At 42.4% G+C, this 26,816-nt stretch overlaps 1 protein-coding gene across 2 annotated transcripts; it reads left to right on the forward strand.

The window, feature by feature from the left end:
• The first annotated feature begins 814 nt into the window (after nt 1–814).
• Nucleotides 815–25,357, forward strand: pum1 (pumilio RNA-binding family member 1). Of its 2 annotated transcripts, XM_030740787.1 has the most exons (24): nt 815–937; nt 5,560–5,732; nt 9,712–9,834; nt 10,101–10,169; nt 11,269–11,374; nt 13,184–13,377; nt 13,606–13,778; nt 13,884–13,936; nt 13,979–14,148; nt 14,233–14,326; nt 15,099–15,197; nt 15,333–15,475; nt 15,721–15,859; nt 15,948–16,082; nt 16,498–16,797; nt 16,968–17,210; nt 18,250–18,520; nt 20,201–20,330; nt 20,529–20,663; nt 21,381–21,518; nt 22,151–22,276; nt 22,478–22,599; nt 23,168–23,360; nt 25,182–25,357. In XM_030740787.1, the coding sequence occupies exons 2-24, from the start codon at nt 5,571–5,573 to the stop codon at nt 25,311–25,313; spliced, it is 3,450 nt and encodes a 1,149-aa protein (XP_030596647.1). In that variant the 5' UTR covers nt 815–937; nt 5,560–5,570; the 3' UTR covers nt 25,314–25,357. The 2 variants fall into 2 exon arrangements, with proteins under 2 accessions (XP_030596647.1, XP_030596646.1); XM_030740786.1 differs by having other exon boundaries at nt 13,884–14,148.
• The last annotated feature ends 1,459 nt before the right edge of the window (nt 25,358–26,816 follow it).

Below are 26,816 nucleotides of genomic sequence, written 5' to 3' on the forward strand. Positions count from 1 at the left end.
TGAGACAGGGGGGAAATGATCTTATTTCAACTTTACGCATGTCTAAAAATAACAGGTGGCTCTGCCTTTATCCGCATGCTTTCTAAATATATACACATAGCTATTTAATCCGGGGCTACCGGGCCATACGAGTAGTGCAGCCAATCCTACAAATACCCCAATGAACACTACACATTTTCTTTAAGGGTAGCCATTATCTACTGTACCCATTACGTCATCCACGCGCCGGTGCAGGCGGACGGTGTTCACTCCTGTCTGCAGCCTCGGTGTCGCCATTGGCACATTCCCAAAAGTCTGCAGGGGTATTTTTGCAACGTGGGCCGCACACTGCCCCCTTTTCACGCCGTCTGCTCACATTCCGGAGGTGTAACGGAGCGTCCAGGAGCCGCGCACTCGTCGGCCTTGTGGCGCACCCCGTTACCGTGGAGACCCCGGTGCGTTGCGTACAGTCCACAGTAACAGGCTCATGTATTAACACTGTAATAGGGGACGGTATGATCATATTTGTTACACTGTTTCCACTTTAACTACCCATGTAAACTATTTGTTATAAAATTGCAACTGACTAGATTTATTTTATTTTATTAGTGACGTCCTCTGTTTAAGGTACACAAAGGACAGAGCCGCTAACGTCTGTTAAATAATTTGCTCTTTTTCCTTAGTTGACAGATAGGTGAATGAGGTGAAGATAAAACCATAATAAATACGCCTCGCAGTACAAACAGACTACACACACGCATAACAAAGGGACCGGTCCGGTGTGACCCTCCCCTCCCCTCCCGGTTGGCGCAGTGAACCGTACGCTCGCTCTCATCCCTTCCCGTCATGCAGCGCTCTTGCCTGCTCCTCCGTCGAGCCGCCATGTTGTCGGAGTGAAAGCCTGGGGTGTCAGAGAGAAACTGGGGCTGAAATCCGCGACCATCCACCCTCTCCGCCGGTGAGTATCGCCTCGTTCGTGGTCGCGGTGGCTCGGGGGGTGTTTATTCACGCATCGGTGCGGGTATTGTCGTTATAGTGGCTCTGAGAGGGGGCTAAACGGGAGCATTTTGTGAGGCTGAAGCGGCTGCCTCCCTTTCTGCTACCTGCCTCCTTCCTCCCGTTGTCTCAGTCTTCCGCTCCAGACGGCTCTCGGGCCTTTGTTAGCATCCGCGTCACCGGGACCCGTGGTGTTGCAGGCTCGGCGGACAGGTGTAGTCCGTCGGTTGTATATTAATAACGAGACAATAGTGTTAGGGGGCCGCTGGCGCGGTTAAAAACACTGCGCGGAGCTCGCGTTTATCCACCGGTTTGCCCGGGCTGAGCTTGTGTCGGGAGGCCGTGTTATTGTTGGTAGACACGGCAGTGAACCACCACTACCCCCCACCCCCACAGCCGCGCCGGGACTGGCGTGACGGGACGCGGATGCATAAAGGTAGCTGCCGTGAACCTTTTCACGAAGCATCTTCATAGTTGCACTGTTTCGTTTTGATGTGTCATGTCTGCCGGGAGAGAAATGTTGCTCCATCGTTATCTCCTGCTAGCTGCACGTTGCCCCGCTCGTATTGTCACACCCCTGTCTGTGCCCGGTATGCAGTGGATTGATCCCCCGGTATTGAGTGATTTAACCCAGTTATAGACCGTGAACACCGCTGCCTGTTTCCGGGTCCTCGCTTAAAACTTGTGGCAGACCAAGCCGGTGTGCGCTTCTCGTCGGGGAATGGCCGCACTGTGCTGGATTTCCGGGTGTTTCTCCGGCTGATTTCGGAGCAGTAGCAGAGGAATAAAGAGCTAACATTTCCTTGTGGAGCAGAAATGATCGGTCGGTCGATTTGTTTTCATCTTCTAGGGCTCTTCGTCCGGTCAGCTCGTGGTTTTTGTCTTTGTAGAGGGGGGTGTGTTGCATAGTGGTTACAGCAGACTCGGGGAAACTTGCATGCGTTTGATTCATAGTGTCTCTTGCAAAGGTAATTACCGTATATGGCTCAGTGTAAAAAAAAAAGTACTGCTTGTAATTTCCTTACGGCCTGTGGGGAGATCAATGTGAAGCTGTTCATTTTAATAGAGAGTCAAATACAAATTACATCCTTCTCATTGCAAAATGTTGCCCATGACCAACAAAGGCTTGGTACATGGGTGTAAACCGCACATTTAATCACAATCTGCCCTGTACTCTTCACCCCGGTTAACAAAGCCAGTTCTCAAAACAAGCACTACCTCTATGTCTGTTACTTAGCCAAATATGTTCTCTAACTCCCCTCTATGCAAACTTACTTCTTAAATTGTTCCATTTGCACAGAATTCACTGCAGGTTTGACAGGTAAATCTAGCTGCTAATACAATTAAGAGTGATCTTGTTACAGAGAGGCATAGATTGAAATTTATGGCCATTTTGCAGGCTCTAGGTTTTGATACCTCTGAGCTACATTGATGGAAACTGTTAAATTATTGGATGCCAATCTTAAACTTTTCAACAAAGTAAAATTTATAATGTTCATGAAGGTGGAATTTATTGCAAGACTAATGTACCACCCGATGCCATGCCTGCAAACAAACACATTTCTGCACATGTGGTACTGTGGAAGTTTTGAGCCACCCCTCATTTCTTTTTTTTTTTTTTTTTTTTTGTTACAGGGAAAATGGGAAATAGATACAGTGTGTTACTGAAAGATGTGCAGACATACATGGCATGGTATGTTTGCACAGTATACAAGTCAAAAACAGTTTGTACAATCCTAATGAGCTTGAGAGTCAATATTTGGTATGAGCACCATCCTGAACTCTTAGGCAGCTCAGAGTTTCAGTAGTCTTCAGGAATACTTCTCCAGGCTTCTCAGGGGACATTCAATGGATGTTGGCTGTCTTTTGTTTCATTCTCTGTAAAGCTGATCCCACATTGCCTCAGGCTCCGGGGAGGCCAATCCATGACTAATAGTGTTCCATTGTGTTTTTTCTATCCAGGTATTCTTTTACTGCATTGGCATTGTGTTTGGGATCATTGTCATGCTGAAAAATGTTAGGATTCAAATTCTTTCCAGATGGTATTGCATGGTGGATCAAAATCTGATGGTACTTTTCTGCAGTTATAATTCCATTAGTTTTGACCAGAACTCCACCACCACTGAGTGAAATGCAGCCCGAAACCACAACAGAGAATCCACCGTGTTGTACAGATGGCTGCAGACACTCAGTTGTACCTCTCTCCTGACCTCCTCCGTACATACTCATGACGATTTGAACAAAATATTTTAAATTTGGATTCATCACGCCATGAGACCTGTTGACACTTATTTTCAGGCCAGTTATTGTGTAATTACCATACCGCAGCCTTTTCTCCCTGTTTCCCTTCCTTAAGAATGGCTTCTTAACAGCCACCCTTCCACTGAGATAATTTCTGATGAAATTTCAGTGAGCAGTAGATGGGTCAGCTGAAAGGCCAAATGAATCTCTCAGGTCCTGACTTGGGTCTTTGCTGGAGTTTACTTTCCTAATTCTTAAGGGCATGACTTTTATTTATTTTTTTTAGGCCTGCCACTTCTTTTGTCCTCTGCTTGTCCAGTTTCCTAAAAAAAATATATATATATTTTTTTAGCACACATTGCACACCATGCAGAGTTTTCAGCTAATAGCGCTTTGAGAATTACAAAAACATGATTTCATTGTTATCAAACTCTGTTACGTATGTCAAACTTGAGCATTTTCTTTTTGTAGATTCAACTAAAGAAACTGGAACAAATGTGTTTTGGCAACAGACTGCTAGTTAAAAAAAAAAAAAAGTACCTAAATATACAATTTAAAGTGGGTTCTTTGCTTAGTTGTCTGTTATGTGTAGACACAACACTGGTTCATTGAATAGGTGCTTTTTTTTATGTTTGAATGATTCATAGGTCATTGTTAAATGGCTTAACATTAGTGGGGTAAAAAATCCTTTGAAAATGGTCAGGTACTAAGACTGAAAATGAGTGAAAGTAGCCAATGTCCATTGCTCAAGACCACTTAAAAATGTACAAGAAAGTCTGGCTGCTTGGAAGCAAGATGTAAGAAAATGAGGGGTGGCTCAAATCTTTTACACAGTACTGTAAAACACCTTGAACTAGACAGGAAGTAACTCACAAGTGACTCTGCAGCATATGCAGCTCACTGTGTGTGTGTGTGTCTAAATACCTTTTAGGGGTGAGTAATTTGTAGATGTTTCACAACATTCCTGTCAAGTGAACCTTTGTCACTGGAGTTCATAGCAGCGTGTTTGCATCAGCCTGATACGAGGGTGCAGTGAAGTTTACATTCTGCTGCAGATAGGCAGGTTGGCAGTTAAATCAGCTGCCGCCTTGGGTTGGCTTGTAAAGTGATTCTCTGGTGTGCTTCTGTATCTGTTGATCCCAGTGCTCTTGTTCTTGTCCTCAGCAGTTAGGCGGCTTTATTAACAGTTAACCATTTTGTCCTAAGAGTGTTATACCAACAGTCTGGTAACCAGTATTGCAGTCACTTGTGTGTAATATGCTTTGAGCTTTCTTCAGGAAAAATTAACCCCAAAGATGGAGTTTTTTCTGATTATTTAATGAGGATTTTTTTTTTTTTTTTAAATCAAGGTATGTTGTAGTACTGTTGAATAGTGCTTCTAATATTTAATCTACTCTTACTGGTGCAGAATAAAGCTAGAAAAATGCTGGACACATTTTAGACTGCGTGAAGCTTGTTTTTATTGTAGTGCAGTTGCATAAGACAGCATTGGCTTTAACCCAGTGTTGAAAGTAAACAATACTGAGATATTTGTGCATCTCTTCTTGTCAGATGTGGGAGTACTGTCCGATTGGAAAATGACTGAATGAATGAATTTTGGCTCCATTATTTGATATGGTTTCTGGTTCATGTAGGATTGATGCTTTAATGCGTTCACAGAATAGTTGCACTGACTCTGACCATAACCGTAGGGGGGGAGTAATACTACAGGCAAATTATTCAGTTAATTTTATACTTCATATGTTTTTCTCTTTTTTTAAATTCACTTTATATAGTTAGGGTTGCACAATACGGGTCATTGTTTGCAGCACTTTAATTGCTGTGAATTAGATTGGCATAAGACAGAAAGTTGGCATGGTGACGTGGGATAATGTTAGCTGTGAAAATGATAGTAGGATATCAACTTCATTATTCTGATTTGATTTGTTACAGCAAAGTGTATAATACAACCTTGTAGTAGATCCACCTTGGCAAAGGTTGTTGTGGAAGCTGTTGTAGAGATGCAAGGATTCATCTCTGTGATCATTTTGCAGGCTTTAGATTAAATTGTGCTGCATTATGCTGAAAGGTCTCTCATGTTTTGTCTCCTCTCATTTAGATGTAGATGAGTTTTTGAATTACAGCCTATAAATTAATAAACATTAAAATCTCATTTATTGTTTTATTGCAGGGAGGTTTGTTATTGAACGACAGTATTTTTACCTGTAATTTGACATTTGTGCCTTGTGGCTGTTGGGTCCTTCATCAAAAGATTCTCTGTTAAATTGATTAGAGCTCGCCAAACTTTGACGATTTGAAACCATTATGTTTGCACGTGACTTGTATTTCTTTCACTCTGGACAGGCTGTGGTGGAATGAGCAGTGTGTGTGTGTTGAAGAGGAAAGCAGTGCTCTGGCAGGATTCATTCAGCCCCCACCATAGAAGTACTTCTCCCAGCATGCCCGTGGTGCTGAGCAGCGGAGGACATGCCCCTCCAACTGGGCAGACCCCTCAGGCCACACCCCCCAGCCAGCAGGTAAAAACCGCCACTCTGACACCTTTACGCTTTTCATTCAATCATGTCTTTTTCCACTGAATTAAACTGGCGTGATTGGTTTCTGCTGCACTTCATACAAAAGGTACAGTAGTTTACCTGAACGGCTGCTAATGCTCAGCTCCCTCTGTGATAAACACGCTGTAATTCCTCTGACTTGCATGCATAAAAGTGTCCAGCTGGTTTGATAATGAAACTTTTTTTTTTAAGTGTGAAGGTTTAACAGCAGGAAATGTTGAGTTTACTTCAGCAGTAACTTAAAAACAACTACAAGCTGTCAGTCCAGTAAAATAAGGCCGATGCGTAAGTGGGGCACTGGAGGGAGGCTGAACTGCAAACAGCAGACATTCAGGTAGAAGCTACAAAAGTACTGAGAGCTGATCAATTTACAGATTTCTCTCTAGTGTCAGTTTGTCATCGATTGGTAGAATGTGCTAACAGAAACTGACAAACATCTCATTCTCAACAATACAATAGCTCTTGGTCTTTTATTACTACAGTTATTATAGAGTTGTTCGTAATGTTCTATTCTCCCATTGCTGCAAGTCATATAACACTCCCTACTGTTAATAGTCATTATGAAATATTTTACAGCAAACTGTCAGACCACACTAACCTACCTAAGCATGTCTGCCTTGTTATGAAGCTTCTTGTCACATCAACCTCCTTCCTGACAAACGAGTAATGGTCACTTTGTTACAATCCATAAAAGTTTCAGAATGTCAGTTTTTAAAATTTATTTATTTATTTATATAAACTGGAAACAGTACACTCATCACACTTTGCTTTGAAGCTGACAGCTGGTCGCTTTTGGCATTCCAGTTTTGTAGGTAACCCTCTAAAGCAGGGGTGGGCAGTTAATTTTCCCAAGGGGCCACATAAGAAACTGCAAACATTGTGCACCAATGAACTTATAAGATATAAAATTAATATTCAGCAGAATTGAGTTCAGCTCATTGGGAAAATTGATTGCCCTTCTCTCCTCTAAAGCATTTACTTCCAGGATGTATGTCAATCAGTGGTATCCTGTGCTCTCATTGGTAGTTACTTGCCTTTAAGTTGAGAGCAGTTTACTTCAGGTCCTGCCCACTTTGAGTCACCAGCAGTTATTTCAGTTGAAGTGGCCGAATGTCAGTCGCTTTATGTGGTCTCTGGTTGCCTCATTGCCGTGGATCACTTCCAGTGTGGATGCAGCTCCAGTGTTGGTAATTAGCAAATATACTTGTCATGCAATTGGGTGCTTCCTCATCGCCATCAGCTTCAGCCAAAAATTGTCCACATTTTTGGGGCGTTCTGTCTTTTCTTCTTGACATTATCCCTGAATTTCTGAAACAATGTGTTCAGGTTGGTGTTTGGCTAGCTAGTTAATTCTGCTAGGCAATTTTAACTTGTCACAGTTTGTTGCATCTATCTGAGCAAATGAGAGTAAAGGACACCTGCTGTTTTACTTTAGTTTAAGTAACACTTAAAAAAATACACATGACCATAATCTCCACTGAAGCTTGAAAGCACTCATTTCAAGCTTTCTGGAACATGTATTTTTGACTCAGGATCTAATGAACCAAAAAATTGCAGTCTTATCTTACTAGCTTAAAGGCTTTTGGACTGCCTTGGCTGTTATCAGCTAAATAAACAATGCTAGTCAAAGTGAGCCCTGTGTAAACGGCTCGCATAACTCATGTGATAAATGCAGGGCATCAGCCACAGCAGAGGGGACCTTCCTCCTCATTTAGATAACTCGTTGGGCAGAATTTTGGTTTCCAAGTAAAGTGGTAACACTGAAGACACCGTTCTGGCTTGCCCTTGCTGGCTTCTGGTGAAGTCCAGATATAGTGGAACTCTTACTCTAGCAGTTGGCCTCTCTCATCATCAGATTAGAGTCTTTTAACCTTTCTACACTTTTATTTTAAATCCAGAGGTAACCACACTTTTGAGGCTGTAGTGCCTAAACTTGGTCACATCTGCTGAATCAGTGGTTTGTTGAAACGTTATTAATAATATTATTACTACTACTACATCACATGCATCTATTAAACAGAACTGGTTAATATTGTGTTTCTGGAAATAAAGCTAACATCTTATAGCATGAAGGTGGCTACAGCCAGGTAGGAAGTGCTTTCCCCCCTGCTGTGACTGCAGATTCATGCTGGAATAAATCAATAATGCTGCAGGTGTGAGACTTTCTTGGTCAGAAAGTGTGCCTCGACTCGGCAGCTACAGTGTTGGCTCTTTTGTTGTACATATAATTCACACATTTGGGCTTTTTAGACAGTCAGTTTTATATCATCACATAAATATAAAATTTTTTAATGTGCAAACTGTCAGTCCAGTATCAAAGTAATATTTCAGATAGCTGATTTAAAATAAATGGTGGTTGTTGTGATAATGGACTGTTTGTAGTAATGTTGAACTTTTTGTTGCTGTGTTATTTTTTTGTTTGTTTGTTTTTTTTTTGATGTAAGGCATCCACATTTTCCTTTCACATGATAACAGTAAAATGTAACAGATCAGCATCGGCTAAAGAAACACACAAAGACACAAACAGGCATTTTTGTGACATATTAACCCAAGCATATTTTCCCCAAATGAATAAATATAAATATACTTTGTGGCAGTTTATGGTTTACAGGTGAAAGGGGAGATGCATCCCTTTGGGGTTGCGTCAGGAAGAGCATCCAGCGTAAAAAAAAAAAAAAAAAAAAAAAAAAAATCTGCCAGATCAAGCATGTGGTGCTACACGCTGTGGCAAACTCTTTGTGAATAAAGGAGCAGCTGAAAGTTGCTTCTTCTTGTGGCAGGTTGTGCTGTGATGCGCTGCTTCTTTTCTCTTGATGCAATGCATGATGGTATACCATTCTTGCACATTGTGCATAAACTGCTTTCCTGAAACTTTCCAGTTCAGTGTCTTTTAGGTCTCATCCACTACTTTGAGCCATTGGACTGGAACACTTCACTGTGTGTGTGCTGTTGTAGGCTTTTTGAACAATTAAAAAAAAAAAAAATGTTTTTAATGGGTAATCTGACTAATATCATGGCTTGTTGTGTGGTACAGACCATCCAAGAAGTTTATACTCTGTCTGTGGTTTGTCCTGTCTGTGGTTTGGACACACCCTCTTATGTCCTCCTGGCTGGCGGAGCTGCTGCTACACTCTTTTCAGAGCTGCTGGTGGTTATAGCCAAACATGTCTATTAAAACATGTTTAGTGTACTCTGCTGCTTAATGGGAATGTTTGGTAGTATGAAATGTGACCCCCAAATCTGATAAAACACTGATAGCGCTGTGATAGATCTGAACAATATACCGTCTTCAACAGTGTGTAATTTGTATTTGTTATACAGCAAAAAAAAACCAAAAAAGAAAAACATTTTAAGGCCCCAAGATAGTCTGAAGAGGCAGAAAATTGTTAGTTTGTTATAACAAGGTTAGTATTTTTCATGACTAATCCTTGGGGGTGAAAAAAATGTTTTCTGATAAGTAGCAATTTAGTCTGACTGGCTGTCCTGTGCTTTGCGTAAGCCCAGCTGTTTCCAGTACATTTTCACTGTGGATTCTTTGACGGTGTCTTGTGGGGAATTTTGAGTTTGCCCTCAAAATGAGTGAGAGAGGAAGTGACTGGAGGCTTTTCTGTTGAACAGAAGTACCGCCTCTTACTCGGACGTGAGAGGATGTGGCCTTAAATGCCTCAGCCTGTTTTTGTTTGGTTGATGATGCTGATTTCTGAAAACCCAAATGACACATTCAGATGTTCGTGGTTGAAGGTGATATTTGGAAATATTGTTTTCAGTTAACTGGGCAAAACTGATGTGTTTATTTAATGGACCACAGATTAAGTACATCAATGGATATTTTCAGTATTCAACTCTGGTAAATAACTTCTGCAGTCTTTCTCAGGCACTGTGTGCTTATTGCTGTCCCCAGTAATTCCAGGATAATATGCATGTGTATACTTGTGTCTCTCAGGGTGTGGCGGGCGCTGGACGTTCCCAGGATGATGCCATGGTAGACTATTTCTTCCAGCGGCAGCATGGCGAACAGCCCGGCAAACATCGCTGGCCCACTGGAGACAACATCCATGACAGCCAGGTGCGTGTGTGTGTGTTTGTTAATGTTGAATTCAATTTTTCAATCAGAAAAATCCTTTTGTGACTAATCTGGTAGGGTTTGAAGGAAGACTGGGAGCAATTGTGTTTACGGAGCAGTTAAAACTTTAAGCTTTGGTTGTTTTAATGTTTGAAGCAGTTTATTTATGCAGGTAATTACTGACTAGCTTTGGTAATTAAAGGTGAGTTTGTTCATGCACTGGTTTAGTATGAGATGCATGGATGGTTTCACTCGCTTTCTGCCTGCAGGTGCGCTCCATGGATGAGCTGAACCATGACTTCCAGGCTCTGGCTCTCGAGGGACGTGCTATGGGAGAGGTGAGACAAGAGTTGATGATCATGGTCATTTATTGTGAAGGTGATGTGTGTGACTATACGGCTTTAGTGGCTCAGCTGATAATGTGTTTACACTTCCAAATTTAGGTTGAAATGACTTCTTCTGACGAGGGCAGATGCAGCCTGTCAACACTTGACGTTAAAATGCCTGCCCTGTATTTTGTAGCTTGGGTAGTTGGCTAAATAGAAACATGATGGATTACCCGAAGTGAGTCAAACTTGAATAGCAGGAAATCCAAGTTTAAAAAAAAAAAAAAAAAAAGAAGAAACGGATCAGTTGCTCGTGCACTAGAAGTGGTGTTGGGTTGGCATTGTGTTTTTCCAGAATGAAAAGCTCTGAAAGACGAGAAGAGACTGTGCAGAGATGCTTATTAATTTGAGCTCATTGGACCGGCTGTTATTTATTTTGTATTTGCACTCAGTAAGTCTGTTAATGTTGGGCCAGTGCCTGCAGTTAGTTTTGGCTTGGTTGATTATTGTTTTGCTGCTATAGACTGTAATATATCAGTAGTGAAAGTCGCTATTAACAGCTTACCAAAATGACACTACATTCTTTGTTTTTAACTAGCAGTTAAGCAGATTTTTTTGGCCCCTTTAGCTGAAAGATACACATCAGATTAGTTTTAAAGAGTCTTTTTTTTCTCAGTTAAAAAAAAAGACTATCACTGAGTGTAATAAAAACTGAGATATGAAGATAAACAGCTGAACTGCTGATAAGGTGCAAGAATTTCTTCTGAATCCAAAGATGAAACTATTCAAAACAGGCACATTGAGCTCTGTTTTTTTTTTGTTTTTTTGTTTGTTCCTCTGTACTACTTTATGTTGCTGTAGAAGCTGTTTTGTTTTTGATTGACTCATTATGACCTGTACTTGTTTGTTTGGGGTGCAGTCAGGGGCCGAAGTACAGATCTTATTGGAAACACAAGCACAGACTGCTGGACACCAAAAAATGTTATGTCATTTGTAGTCTTTGCTTTCTTGTACAGACTTTGCCTGTTCTCCCATCTGCCAGTAATATCTGTGTAACCTCATTATTTCTTTTCCACCTGTTTCACCTCATCATTGTCTTGTGTCTCTGTAGCAGCTGCTAACCGGTAAGAAGTTCTGGGAAACAGATGACTCTGGGAAGGATGGACCAAAAGGGATCTTCCTGGACCAGTGGAGGGACAGTGCATGGGGGGCTTCAGGTATTTACCAGCATGGATTATGTTTGTGACATGGCAGTAGAGAGTGGGGTGGGGTCAATGCAGGAACTTTGTTAAACATTTAAGTTTTTTTTTTTCTTTTCCCCACTTGACTTCAAGAAACCACCAGAACAATCACTGTCGGGTGTTGGAAAATATATATTTAGGTTCCTACCAGAATCAAAAACAGACATCAGAGTGAAATGTTTTCCCAGATTATGTTGAGATTTGAGCTTTCTGTTGTATCAAATTAACACTGTAATCATTTCCGTAGACATGATGACAAAAGAAATATCCCGGCTTTTTATAGATAGTCTGTTAGAGAAACTGAAAAAACCCAAGCGCTACATGTCAGACTCTATGGGCTTCCGTTAGCACGTTAAGTTCATGACAGTACTATTAGAAAAAGCCTGAGCAGGTATGGCTTGTTTGGAAGGGCTGCCAGAATAAAGCTTCTGAAGCACAGCAGGGGGGCGATCAAGCTGTTGCAATGACCCAAAGTTCAGACCTCAGCCTGACTGAAATGCTGTGGCAGGACCTCAGTAGAGCTGTATATAAACAAATACCCACAAAGTTTAAAGAAGAGTGGGCCAGAATTCCTTCACAACAATGTGAAAGACTGATAAAGTCCTATAGAAAACCATTACGTACAAGTTGCTGCCGCTAAAGGTGGTACTATGATAGTTAATCATGTAGTGTATTCATTTGTCTGCCTTCACACATACATGAACTTTAATTTTTAATCCATAGGGTTTAATATAATGATCCAACATGGACGTCACATGGACTTTGTTTTAGGGAGCTGGTAGCTGCTCGATCAGTGGGCTAATGTCCGATCTGACTGCACAAGACATTTGCGTTCTCCACTTGCACTTCTGTCGAGAGGTCTTGGAAAGTTCTGGGCTGCAGTGCACATCTGGAAATGATTCATGTCTTAGTTGGACATGCCTGAAGCAAAATCTGTGTAGTTCAAACTTTCTCAGGAGATTGTGGATGATAGGGTTTACCTTAGGATTGGTCGATATGGCTGAAAAAAAAACCCATCTCATATTATTGAGAGAAATGTAATATGATATCAAAATATATTGCCAAAGCATCAGATTTATTAGCAACACCAAAAATTCTGTTCAGTTCATAAAAAAAAAAAAAAAATAAACAATAAATAAAGTGGTGTGCAATATATAATGAAACTGGTGCCTTGCCCTTTAAGAAGGTGGCTTTTCCAGTCCTTGATTCAGTAAGTGTATACAGTTCTCCACAACAGTTCTTCAAATGCTGGGCGCTGTTTAAACGGCCCCCAAAAACATGAAGTTTATGAAAGTGATGACATTACCGCTCTCCTGATCACTGCACAGTTGGTGCAGGCTAGTTAGCAGCTATAAGCCAGGATAGACTAAAGATGGCACAGATCAGAAATGTAATGTGTGCCCATATGAATGAATTTGTGGTGAAAGAGAGCACTGAATAGAATAGAATAGAATGCCTTTATTGTTATTATACAGGATGTACAGTGAGATTGGAGAGCCACTCGTGTTCAGTGCCATGCAATAACACAAGTAGATTAAGAGTGTTTGATATTGCAAATATCCTAATTTCTTATTTTCTATAAAATACTACCAAATATATTGGTAGCTTTGTTGTTCCGCCAAGCACATCTGTAACATCTGAATATGCTGTTGCTGCTCTGTATCATCTCTTTGTATTTGGGAACATTAAAAAAATGTTAAACCTTGCAGCAATCTGTGTTGAAAGCTTCTACTTTTTACCTGCAGTTCGCAGAGTAAACAGCATTTTCTGTTCCTCTCGTGGCAGATCACTCAGTGTCTCAGCCAATCATGGTATCCCGTCGGCCAGGGCAGGGTTTCCATGGGGGCGGTGAAGTCGGGGTGGGCTCAGTGATGTCTCCCCGGTCTGAGAGTGGAGGGCTCGGAGTTAGCATGGTAGAGTACGTTCTGTCTTCCTCACCGGCTGACAAACTGGATTCCTGTCTCCGAAAAGGACCCTATGTAAGTTTTTAAGCATTTTCTTTTTTCCCCATAGTTTCATTACTCAAACTCTTGTCTCTTTCCCTGCACTTCTGTTTTGCTGATCATGGTAACTAACTTCCACACATACCCAGTTAGTTTCCTACCTTTGTCCGTGTCAGTTTGTCCTTCTAGCTCCTTCCTGTGTGTGTACGTCACAGGAGCACCACTGTTTTCATCAGTTGTCTTTCTTGTCTCTCCATCACACAGGGTCAGAGGGATGGAGAGGTGGAAGAGGAGAAGAGGGAGAAGCCAAAGACGACGTTTGAGGGAGAGAAACTAAAAGAGTTAACAGAAGGTGAATCTGATGTGATCAGCGATGTCATCAACCCGAATGGGCTGCCTGTGCAGAACGGCCTTGACGTGGACGTCAAAGAGTTTGGGTAAGAATCAGTGTGACACCCGAGGGCACGCACTCACACCTCAGACAAATGATTGTTACTCTGCAAACACTTTTTAGATATTAACTGAACCTCTGCTTCATGCAGTCGTCCCCCAGGTAACATGCCAGCTCCTGGCTCAGAGGGCGATCTGCTGGGGGGTCCTGGGGGTGTAGGGGCTGAAGGCTTGACACCCCTGGGAGGTGGTGGAGGTCCCAAACCTCCTGAGGACTTCTCCGGTGTGGAACAAGGTGGTGTTACCATGGACCCTATGGAGTCGGTAATGGAGCCACTTCAGTTTGACTACAACTCTCAGATGCCAATGGACTCTGCACCCACTGTGGGCTTATTTGATTACACTAACCAGCAGCAGGTGAGAGAGAGAGTATTTGAATATGTGTGTTAATAGTTCTCCTAAAAGACTGAAGTGATTCACTTTCCCTCATGCCGTTTGCAGCTGTTTCAGAGAAACAACGCCCTAGCAGTGCAGCAGTTAACAGCAGCCCAGCAGCAGCAGTACGCACTGGCAGCCGCACAGCAGCCTCATATTGGTAAGTATGTGTGTGGGACATGTGATCAGGAGACCCGAATGTCAGCAGCTCATTTGTTATTTGATCTGTATTTTAATTTCACACATTTCTTCACTTTTATTGTGCTGTTAACTGACCATTGTAAGAGTGTTTTGGTAGTTTTACCTCTATTCAATGATTGAAATGCAGTGAGTCACTATGTGCCACTGCACAGAGCTTTACAACAGAATGAGAAGTCTGATTGTAAACAACAACATAGGTGACTCTCCCATCAGGACGCAAGGTCTGTCTAAACTGCTCGTCGGATGGTTGGATAGCTTCACACACACATTATCTTTGATGGCGTCCGTGTTGCACATTCTCTGTAACTTTCCAAAACATGCAGTCATATGCACTTCATGATGATTGGCCAGCTACTTATTCTAGTATTTTTGTATTTGTTGTTCAACTATTGATAGCAAAAGGTTTCCAACAATGTATTACAAGCCAGGCAGCAGGCTGGGTCTTAGTTGGCCCTCGATAGACTTATTTTAAACCTTTTATTTTAAAACAATAAAAAGAAGAAGTGCAGTCCAGTGGTTAACAGTAAGTGAGGGGTTGCCTGAAGGTCTTTAGGAAGTGCTATGGTCATGCATTAAAATGCTGTAAACATTGAGATTTTAGTATATACAAGTCTTGGGCATAGATTTGCTCAGACTCTCTCAAGTGGTTATGCTGAAGCTTCACTCCAACAAGTGCTGAGAGTTTCCTTCTTGTGTTATGTAAAGCCCTTTGGCCCTGCTGTGTTTTCCAGGTCTGGCTCCAGCATTTGTGCCCAATCCTTACATCATCAGTGCTGCACCACCAGGGACAGACCCATACGCAGCGGGACTAGCAGCAGCAGCTACACTCGGTGAGACGTGCCTCTTTTAGACACACCGTCAGCTCCATTTAGATGTTGAGTGGCAAAACAAAATGTAATTTTCCACTGTTGAACTTATTGAGTTGCCTTATCTCACAACTACTCTGTGTATCTGTTTGTGTCTAGGTCCAGCAGTAATGCCTCCCCAGTACTATGGTGTGACCCCCTGGGGGGTCTATCCAGCCAACCTTTTCCAGCAGCAGGCTGCTGCAGCCAACAGTTCAGCCAATCAGCAGGCAGCAGGCCAGGGCCAGCAGAACCAACAGCAGGTCAGTTGGCTACCTGACATAAAGCTGACACACTGACTCCCACTGAATCAGAATATTTCTGCCAGGGCTCGTCTCGCATGCCAGTTAAAATGTGCATCTATAGATGGAAAGTTCTGTGGGTTACATAGATTATAAACAGATCAGGAAATGTGCTTTTTCTTCACCCATATAGTTTCTGCAATTGAGCTTTGATTTTTATTGCACACCGAGCAAATTAAAAATTTAGCTTTTTTTACTTTTTTAAGGTGATGCGTGCTGGAGGAAGCCAGCGACCTTTGACCCCTAGCCAAGGGCAACAGGGTCAGCAGAATGATCAGCTGGTGGCAGCAGCAGCAGTCAACTCAGCCCTTGCCTTCGGGCAGGGGTTAGCAGCAGGAGTCCCTGGTGAGTACAACACTACAAACAGCTCAAATAGGAGGAGCAAATGCTGCCTGTCTACATGAAAGAAACATGTTACAATCTGCTTTCTCAGGGTATCCAGTCTTGGCGCCTGCAGCCTACTATGATCAGACAGGGGCCTTGGTGGTCAACACCGGAGCCAGGAGTGGCCCTGTCCGCCTCATGGCCCCCGCCTCCGTCATCATATCTCCTTCTGCAGCACAAGCAGGTAACACAGCAGTTCACTTGGAGCGTGTGGTCAGAACCCTGGCCTGCCTCTGTTGTGCATTTTAAGCAAGGGGACAAAGAAGACTGTCATGCATACAAAACAACAGATTACAGATTGTGGCCTTTAAAAACATGTTCTGAATGTTCCATTTAACCAGAATGCACAATTATAGGATTATGACTATGTACTTTCAAGTCTAGAGTTAGATTTGTACCAGGAGTTCCCATGAGTCAATGTTACTGAGTTTCAAGGAAAGCTGGTTTTACATCAGTAGTGAAGATGATTGAAAGCATTGTTGGGGAAGTAAAAGAAATCATTCTTATAATTATCTTCTATGATGCATTTACATAACACAAAATAAGTTCTTTGTTACTGCTTTATGAGATGATTGACTTGGATTGTTTCCTGTCTCCAGTTGCTGCAGCAGCAGCCTCTGCTGGTGGTGCCAATGGTGGCCTTGGTGGCGGGGCTAATGGTCCCTTCCGTGCCATGACGTCCCAGCAGCCTCAGCAGCAGGGTGGCCCCGGCGGGGCTCTGGGAGGAAGTTCCTTCTATGGATCCTCGTCCCTCAGCTCCTCTTCCCAGAGTTCCTCTCTATTCTCACAAGGCTCTGCCCAACCTGGACCAGGGTCTGCCTCTTTGGGCTTCAGCCAGCCCGCCTCATCCTCCCTTGGTGCCACTCTGGGGGCCACACTGGGAGGGTTTGGCACTGCGGGTAGGAAAACACCCCTTTCACATGGTGTCTTTGGTTTTTTTGTGTTTTTAAAATTAAATCTAAGTCTAATTAAATGTAAAATGTAGCTGTGGATAGTTAAACAACAGTTATCAAATATTCACAAATGCTGCAGATAACCTGATGAAATTCTTATCTTTGTCTCCCTCTAGTGGCCAACTCGAGTGGTGGCAGCGGCTCCAGACGGGACTCTTTGACAGGCAACAGTGATCTGTACAAACGCACACCTTCCAGCCTCACCCCCATTGGCCATGGAGGTTTTTACAACGGCACCCTGGGCTTCAGTCCATCCCCAGGCCCCGTGGGCATGCCTTTACCCAACCAGGGGCCTTCCCATTCCCTCACACCCCCACCCTCCCTGTCCAATCACAGCTCCTCATCCAACCTCAATCTTGGTAAACGTCTTTCTTTGATTTTGGTGGTGAACTATGGGTAGATGTTCTTGGTTTTTTTTTTCTTGATGATTTCTTTTTTTAAACCTTCCATTAATACTAACAAATATGCATCATTTATAGTTCATTCTAGTACGAGATGTGTCCTGCTTAGCTCAGAAACGTCTGCCCTTCATTTTTCCAAACTAACAAATGTGACGGTAGATTTGTAAGGCAGCATGTTTTTAGGAATTAATTATAAATTGTGTCGTAGTGTTTTGTTTTGCGTGATTGACAGTTGGCAGAGTAAATTTTAATGCAAATCAGTCCTGATGAAATGATAATTAAACAAACTGACAGCCAGAGTGAGGCTTCATTATGACTCGGATGGATTACCGAGCCGTGGCAGTTATCAAATATTCATTCACATAGATCAGATTTGTCATTCTGTACAAATTCGGTCTATTAGAAAACTTTTGCCTGCACTGATATCCTCAGCTAGACACCAAGTTTATGAATAAGTTTATTTATATTCTGTATATTGGTGCAATGTACAGATACTTAATGTTTCATCTAACGTGCTAGATTTAGTAAAACCTGAGATCAACCCAGAGGAGGTGCAGGGGTTCAAGTTTCCTCCCAGGCTGTGTGAATTATAGATGCTGAAAAGTTGTTGGGGCTGTTTTTTGTTTACCTGCATCAGAAACATGCTCTAGCTTTAAGAGGTTTTAATGTAGTTCCTATCAGCAATAATATAGACAGTCATACGTCAGGCACTGCTGCCATCCAGTGCTGTGTTTCTGTACTGCTTTTTTACTATGGTGTCTTACAAAAATAGTAATAGTAGATATTTTTAATTCCTCTGCATTTTAAAAGCTCCATTGTAACTTGTTGTAGTACATAGTTGTACGCCATATAAGAAATTTTTTTTATATAAGTATTCAATCAGTTTTGTTAAGTTTTGTGGCATAGGTGTTTTATTTCTACTGAATTTAATACAATCTTGAAGGTTTATATTCTCTTAATTTGACTTTGTGACATTTCCTGTTCTCTGACGCCACAGGAGGCCTGACCAATGGCAGTGGGCGTTTCATCTCTGCAGCTCCAGGAGCCGAGGCCAAGTACCGCAGCGCCGCCAGCTCGGGCTCCTCCCTCTTTTCTCCCAGCAGCCAGCTGTTCCCGTCATCACGGCTACGCTACGGCATGTCGGACGTGATGCCATCGGGCCGGAGCCGCCTGCTGGAGGACTTCAGGAACAACCGTTATCCTAACCTGCAGCTCCGAGACATCGCTGGCCACATCATGGAGTTCAGCCAGGATCAGCACGGCAGCAGGTACGCATGGGCAAATGCCTCCAGCATAAAATAACATATAATGAACTTTCAGTATCCTGCAAGTCTGTCCCATGAGCATAGCAGTAATGGCAGTCAATCCAATAACATTTGACTGCTGGAAGTCCCCATAACACCCCAATAACAGCAGGTTAATAGGATATCACACTGTGCATGATGAGTCATATGAAATGTCAGTCACAGAGTGTGTGTTTATTGTAAAGCATCAACTTTTAGACGCATCACATCAAATTTGTAATGAAAAATAAAACTGAAGAAAAGTAAAGTCTGCCTATGGCTCCAACTAATGATTAGCCGCACAATTTAATATACCAGTCGGTTTAGGAATTCATCATTTATAGTGGGTATTGGTAGATATATTCCTGATGCCTTCAGACTGCTCATTTTGTATGTCCAGCAATTTAAAAAGAATGCAGCAAATCATCACTATTGAGAAGCTTGAATTTAAAAACATAACTTGCGCATTTTTCAGGTCATTGAGAAAATTTATCTTTAGACGCATCAACTTGTATCATCAGAGTTGCTGTCTGTAGAAAATTTAGTGACACAGCAGACTCTACCCATAGAAGTGGTCTTTAGTTTATAAATGGCGTTAGCAGCTTTTCTTTGTATTCTCAAAATCATACATGACTGAATGTCTTGACAGTTGTATTTTAAACTTTATTTTTTGGACTTTTAGCCTTTATTAGATAGGACAGTGAAGACTAGAGAGGTGAGCTGTAGCAGTGCCCATTCACAATTGTACTTGCTTGATTGGCAAATTTCTCACATATTGATCACTGGCAGCTGATTATTGACTAAAAAGTGTAGATTTTATGTAAGGCAGCGCCGGAGAACAGCCCTGGCCACATCCTGACTTGCTGCTGCAACAACGTTCATGTTGTTTAGATGTGAACGGGCGTGATTTGTTTAATGTTTTGGGGTCAAAGGCTTCAGAACATGCCTGTTAGCGTGTCCCCTCCACCGACAGGCTTGTAGTGTCACATCTCAGGTTCAAGCTCAGTTTATGATGGATTATAATCTGAACAGGTTTGCGTGTAAGATCAAGAAATGTGTCTCGAATGTTTCAGAGATGGTATCTTTGATTTCATGCAGTGATCTGTATATTAAACATTGATATTGATAACAAAAAGTGGCATCACTGAGCCATCTCTGCCCTGCTCCTGTGACGCAGTCCAGACGTGTTCAGACTTTTCTGCTGAAATCACCTGTGAATATAGAAATATGCCCAGTCTGCACGTTCCAGACAATTTCTTTCCGCATCTCTTCAGCATCTCAGTCTGTTTTCTCTTTCTCCTCTCCTGGCATCTATCTCTTCACCTCACAGGCTGCTCAGTTGCTTCAGCTCCCTCTTTGGATTGTCTCCACTCTGACTGTCCCTCAGGTTAAAGAAACTAGAGCGGTTCTCTTTTGCTGTCTTAGGACATCTGTCTTGCTTTATTGCTTTGACGTGTTTATCTGCAGTTTCATCTAAACTTTGTAAATCCCCCTTTATGCACTTGGTGGATTTTATGAGAACAGTCTGTATGCTTTCTCATGAGGCTTGTATGCATTGCAGACAAAAAATAAAATGAAGTAAAGAAACAGAACCAATGATGTTTGTCAAACTTAATTTAAAAGATATTTGTGGTCACCTTTATTCATCCTCATTCTCTTTTAAAGGTTTATCCAGTTGAAATTGGAGCGAGCCAGTTCAGCAGAGCGCCAGCTCGTCTTCAGCGAGATCCTGCAGGCGGCCTACCAGCTCATGGTGGATGTCTTTGGGAATTATGTCATCCAGAAGTTCTTTGAGGTGTGTATGAGCGGCTGATGGTGCGCCGTGTGTGTGCTTTGAGACTTTCCCATGAATTTAATGTTGGCATCTCAGTCGGTTATGCTTCAGAACCATCCCTGGCTTTAATAGTCTTTGCAGCCTGTCTGATTTTGCTTACATGTGTGGTGTTGTGTATTGTCAAATGGATTAGAGGCTTGTTTTGTTTGTGCGTTTCAGTTTGGCAGCCTGGACCAGAAGTTGGCTCTCGCTGAGAGAATCCGAGGTCATGTGCTGTCGCTGGCCCTGCAGATGTACGGCTGCAGGGTCATTCAGAAAGCTCTGGAGTTCATCCCCTCGGATCAGCAGGTTATTGTAAGTACACTCGTGAGCGTGTAAACATGACCCTAAATAAATTTATCCTGTCATAACCCTGCTGTGGTTGGGTATTTTTTTTTTTTTTTTTTTTAACTGAAGGGAAGGAGGGGGGAGATATCCTAGTGTCCCAAATTGTAAGAATATCTATTATCCATGTGCTCATAATTCATCTGTGAATGAGAGTACATTGCTCATAGATAACAAATTTTCTATTTATACAGCAGAATGCAGCGTCGATAAAGAGGTGCGCTCCCCGCACTCAAATAGCATTTTTCATCTACGTTAGGCTTTTATGTTGCTGCTCCCTTGTGAAACAGCAGGCTCCTTGTATGCACTCTATCATCAGCGCTGAATGAAGCTAAAGACGCCACAGTTTATATGCAAATGCAAACTGCTGGTATTCAGATAAAACTAGAGGAATATCAACAGGAAATCATTTTTTCTTGAATGCAGTGTTTTTAAGAAAGGTTCGCTCTCTGTGTCTCTGTGTATGTGAGGGAGCAAGTTATCCATCTTTGCTTAATAGACCCCAATAGATTCCTGCAGGGCATCTGTTAAAAGCCCAGTGTTATTTGCTGGGTTGTGAGCCGCAATGAAAAATGAAGGAGAGGTTGCAAAATGCCATCAGGCAATATTTGATTCCTCACAAACAATTATTGTCCCTCTGCTCAATCTGCCTCTCCTCCTCTCTTCTTCCTGCGCTCCTCTCTGCAGAGCGAGATGGTGCGGGAGCTGGACGGTCATGTGTTGAAGTGCGTAAAGGACCAGAATGGTAACCATGTGGTGCAGAAGTGTATCGAATGTGTCCAGCCTCACGCGCTGCACTTCATCATCGAAGCCTTTAAGGGACAGGTCGGTCTCCTGTGTGTCTGCACAAGAAATATTTCCACATTCAATCACTGTAGCATGCCCGAGCTTGGCTGAAATCCACACACACACACACTCACTGTTGCTGCCTGAAGGCAGCGAGCATATTGTCACCGCCAAAGCACATAGACACACACGCTCAGTCCTTTTCAGGGACAGGGTACGTTGCCTTGGCAACAGAAACCTCAGCCCAGTGGCGACAGCCATCTTCTACCTACAAGCTAAATGTTACATTAGCATAAAGTGTTAAAATAAAGATTGTGTGTGTGTTCGTGCATCTTGCTTTTGAGTGCACATGAATGGTCTCCGTGTTGAGACTCCACTCAGTGCTCTGACGGTAAATTTTACTGCCGTGTGAGTGTTTTGCATGTTGTGTAACTGCACGTCTCATACCCGGTGGCTCAGATTTGTTTGTGTAGCTGAAAGCATGTCAGGAATTTGTGTTCACCTTCCCCGCAGGGGTGGGCTGGGTATGGGAAAGAATACCTCTGATAATTCAAGGTGCTTTGTGCACCATAAGTGAAAACAGTTTGAGTTCATCTCACCTCACTGAACTTGACTTGATGTGCGGTTGTGAGTGGAATGACTAAAAATGTGTAACTACACGCGTCTCTCAGGTCTTTGCCCTCTCCACTCACCCTTATGGCTGCCGAGTGATCCAGCGCATTCTCGAACACTGCCTCCCTGAACAGACGCTGCCTATACTAGAGGAGCTCCATCAACACACAGAGCAGCTAGTGCAGGTAATACACACAGAAACAGACTCTCAGTGCTGTCTGTCTTTTACGGCATTTTTGTTTTTCAGGATAATGACACTTGGCTCAAAAAAAGCTCTTTTCAGAGCCTCGGATTTCTGAAGTTGGCTGTGTTTGATGTGACGTCAGAGGCACCAGCTGTCCTTCTCACGTTTTAGTTAATGTGTCTCTGTGGTTTGTTTTATTTAGGACCAATATGGCAACTATGTGATCCAGCACGTTTTGGAGCACGGCAGAGCTGAGGATAAGAGTAAAATCGTGGCTGAGATCAGAGGCAATGTTCTGGGACTCAGCCAGCACAAGTTTGCCAGGTAAATACCAGAACAAACGTCAACACATGTGCACACGTTTTCAGCTATCGTACCATCTATCCTTTTTTTCTTTTTTTTCTGAGGTTTTCCTTTGATTTCTTCACACCTGCATTCAGATAAGGAACTGAACATTCAGATGTCCCTGTGTGACATTATAATATTTGTCTGCTTACGCAGACACTTTTCTTCAGGAACCATACATGTTACAACTGTTATATTTACACCACAGACAGATGATATGATATGTAATTTTGGATCATTTTTGTGCTTAAAATTGCCCGATATTGTTCCACATTTCAGGCCAGAAATGAGCAAATTGGTTACAGGTATTTCACATGCAAAGACGAGCATGTGGGTGTCAAAAATATTTGCTAATAAAAAATGTAATTTTCTCAATTAGGAGGAAATAAAAACTTTTATTTTCCTTTTAAACATTATAACTTGGACCAAAAAGTCTGGCTAAATAATTTTCTGATGAATTTTTAGCCACCTGCTAGCATTCTTAGTGCCTGGTATTAGTGCTGTTCTGGTCTTGTGGCTTTTATTAACGCTCTCCTCTTCTCTCCAGTAATGTGGTTGAGAAGTGTGTGACCCATGCGTCACGGGCAGAACGGGCCTTACTGATAGATGAAGTGTGCAGCCTGACTGAGGGCCCCCACAGTGCCTTATACACCATGATGAAGGACCAGTACGCCAACTACGTGGTGCAGAAGATGATCGATGTGGCTGAGCCGACGCAGCGCAAAATCGTAATGCATAAGGTTGGTGAAGGGGGGTGGGGGTTATCTAAATGTTGGGATAATAGATGTAATTTTAACCCTCTTCAAGTTGAGTTTACTGCAGTCACTTGCAGGCTTGGTGATGGTCGGGGGAGGTCTTGTGCTGTTATATAGCTTCGAGCTCTTTTTAAAATGCACTCTGAAGAAAAGGAGGAGTTTTCAGGCATTTAGAATGCTGGTCCATGTTACAGTTGAAGGATAATCATTAAACAGTTCACCTTTTTAGTGCAATCAAATGCAGTGTCTGTGATTTAAAGGTTGGAAAGAGTCATTTTTTTATTATGGTGTTTGTGTAAAATTCAGTGCATTCATTTATTCCCCGAACACACCAAAGCTCAAAGTGATTTAAGATGGTTTAATTCAACTCGTGAACAGGAATGAGAGGTGAATAAATCGCAGTAATACAAAATGGACAAACTGTTTTTGGATATTAAAAAAACAAAAAACAAAAAAAAAACCACCCTATAAATCTGAGACTCTTTGTTCCACCTCGACCTGTCAAACCCTGAGGAAGGTTTTCTGTGGATCCTTTAAAAAGTCTCAAATTCAGCGGTCTGAATTTTAGGCCAGTTTTAAGACGTTTCAGTGTGGGGAATAAATGGGTTTGTTTAAAAAAAAAAAAAAAAAAAAAAAACCTGCATCACTCGCGCTCACAAAACTGAGTAATTTGGTTGGATTGATCAAAGCTCATCCAGCTAGTGTGCCACTTTGTCGTGTCAAAATAATAACTACCTCTAAAGGTAAATGTGTTTGTTAACAGTACTTCCATCTAATATGGGAAAGTGCATTTCAGTGAACTGTGCACTAATTATATACTCACTAGACACTTCATTACGTCATAGCAGCACACAGTTGCTGCAGATTTGTCAGCTGCACATCCACTTGGATTGAGATCTGCTGACTGTGGAGGCCATTTGCATACAGTAAAGTCAATGTCGTGTTCAAGAAACCAGTTTGACATAGTTTGAGCTTGGTGATATGGTGTGTTGTCCTGCTGCAAGCAGGAGATAGATATGCTGTGGCCATAAAGGGATGGACATGGTCAGCAGCAATACTCAGGTAGGCTGTGATAAGTGATGGACAGTTGATACTAAGTGACCCAAAAGTGTGCCAAGAAAATGTCACCCACACATTACACCACCAGCAGCACCAGCCCAAAATGTTGATCCGTGCTTCCATGTTTACAGCAAATTCTGAACCTACCATGCACGTCGCAGCAGAAATCGAGACTCATCAGACAAAAGTTTATCCAATCGTCTATTGTTTTCGTCCAAGTTTTTTGTGAGCCCACAGAAACTGTAGCCTCAGTTTCCTGTTCTTAGCTGACAGGAATGACACCAAGTGTACTTTTCTGCATACCTCAGTTGTAACAAGCGATTGAGTAATTGTTATCTTATCAACTTGAAACAGTCTGACCATTCTCTGACATCAACTGGTCATTTTCACCCAGAGAACTGCTGCTCACTGGATATTTTCTTTGTCAGACCATTCTCTGTGAACCTTAGAGATGGTTGTGTGGGAAAATCCCAGTAGATCAGCAGTTTGTGAAATACTCAGACCAGCTTGTCTGGCATCAGCAGCCCCGCCACCTTCAAAGTCACTTAAATCACCTTTCTTCCACAGTCTGATGCTCGATTTGAACTTCAGCAGGTCATCTTGACCATCAGTTAATCTTACACTGGTCACTGATGTGTGATGTCTGCATTCATGAAGGGACTTCAAAAAGAGGTTAATGCATGCTGCCTTTATCCATTTTGACTAACGTGTGTGTGTGTGTGTGTGTGTGTCTCTCTCTTCCTACAGATCCGGCCTCACATTTCCACACTGAGGAAGTACACATATGGAAAACACATCCTCGCCAAACTGGAGAAGTACTACATGAAGAACGGCGTAGACCTGGGTCCTCTCTGCGGCCCTCCTAACGGCATCATGTAAAGCGACCCCCCCCCCCCCCCCCCCACACACACACACACACCCCCCCCCCCACCCCGAAATCACGTCTACCACCTCCCCACCCTTGAGCTCACCTTCCCCATGCCTTCATGTCTACCACTCCCACCCCGCCCTCCCCCACCTTCATCTGACCCTTCAGAAAGCATCGTTCCCACTTCACCCCACCGAATCCTTCTCATAAAGGACATAGAATACCCCTCCCACCACTGTTTCCATGACAACCCTTCGGGAGGAGCCTGTTGCTACAGGCAGCCTTAGTTGTTTTTTTTTGTTTTTTTTTTTTTGTTTTTGGTTTGGATTTTTGGCACCCCTCCCCCACTGTAGTCCAGTCTATAAACTGGCTGCAGTGGAAGACGGGGGGGGAGGACAAGGAGAGGTGAGACCCGATCTACTCATCACTCCACCCCCACCCCCAAATTTCTCCTCCATTTTTTTTTTTTTTTTCTTTTGTTTCTGATAAACTCAAAAAATTAAATCATTTCACTTTTTGCTACTGCTGCACACACAATCCTAGAGCCCCCTCCTCTTGCTCCTCCTCCTCTCCTCATTCTAGCTATTTACCACTATGAGATGGAACGAGTATTTAATTTGTCTGACGTCACCGAATCATAGACAAATACACAGACAGCCACACACATGCGCGCCACCATCAGCTAACCAGCAGACAGATCATTTAGCATGGGAGATTCGTTTTCTGGTCTTGCTTCTATAAATATAACGTGTATACTTGGTGTAGACCTTTGCATATATATATAAATATATATATAAAACTTTGTAGTTTTTCTGGTTTTTGATGTTGAATCTGTATCTATAATGTATCCTAGTAGTGACCACATACTTCTGACTGTATAATTGTACATTTGTAAACCCTTGTAATGTAAAAGTGCTTTACCACCCTTTTTGGTATGAGAAGAAGAAAAAAAGGAAAAAAAAAAATCTCACTCTCGGGGGGGGGGGGAATAAGGAAAAAAAAAAAAAAAAACCCTGTGCATTTCAGTGTATATTCTCACCTCCTTGGTTGTGACATATGAGTTGTTGTATATTGTAAATTGTAATATCAAATTTTGTTTTGAAAAGCCCTTTCTATACAGCGTTGTACTTGTACAAAGATTCGCCACGCTTGGTTTTATCTTTATCTCGTCACTGCTTAACTTAAGACGTTAATCTCCCGCCGACTCCCAATTGGACACTTTTTTGGATAGATTAGTGGTGTCTTCTGGTTTATGTTAGATGATTTTTTTTTTTTTTTCCTTTTTTGGGGGGACTATTTGACCTTTTTTTAAGAACTTTTTATAGGAATGCTTTACCCCATGAAATGTGTCATGTATATGGGTATGCTGGCTGGGTGGGAGAAACAACTTTTACTCATTTAACCCGCCCCCCCAAACTCCGCAGTTGCCCATGACTGTTTTGAGGGGTAAACCCATGGATTGTACAGAGGAGACTTGTTTTTTTTTCTTTTCTTTTTATTTGTTTTTTTGGCAT

Source organism: Archocentrus centrarchus, chromosome 11, assembly GCF_007364275.1.
Source record: "Archocentrus centrarchus isolate MPI-CPG fArcCen1 chromosome 11, fArcCen1, whole genome shotgun sequence".
Taxonomy (NCBI): Eukaryota; Metazoa; Chordata; class Actinopteri; order Cichliformes; family Cichlidae; genus Archocentrus; species Archocentrus centrarchus.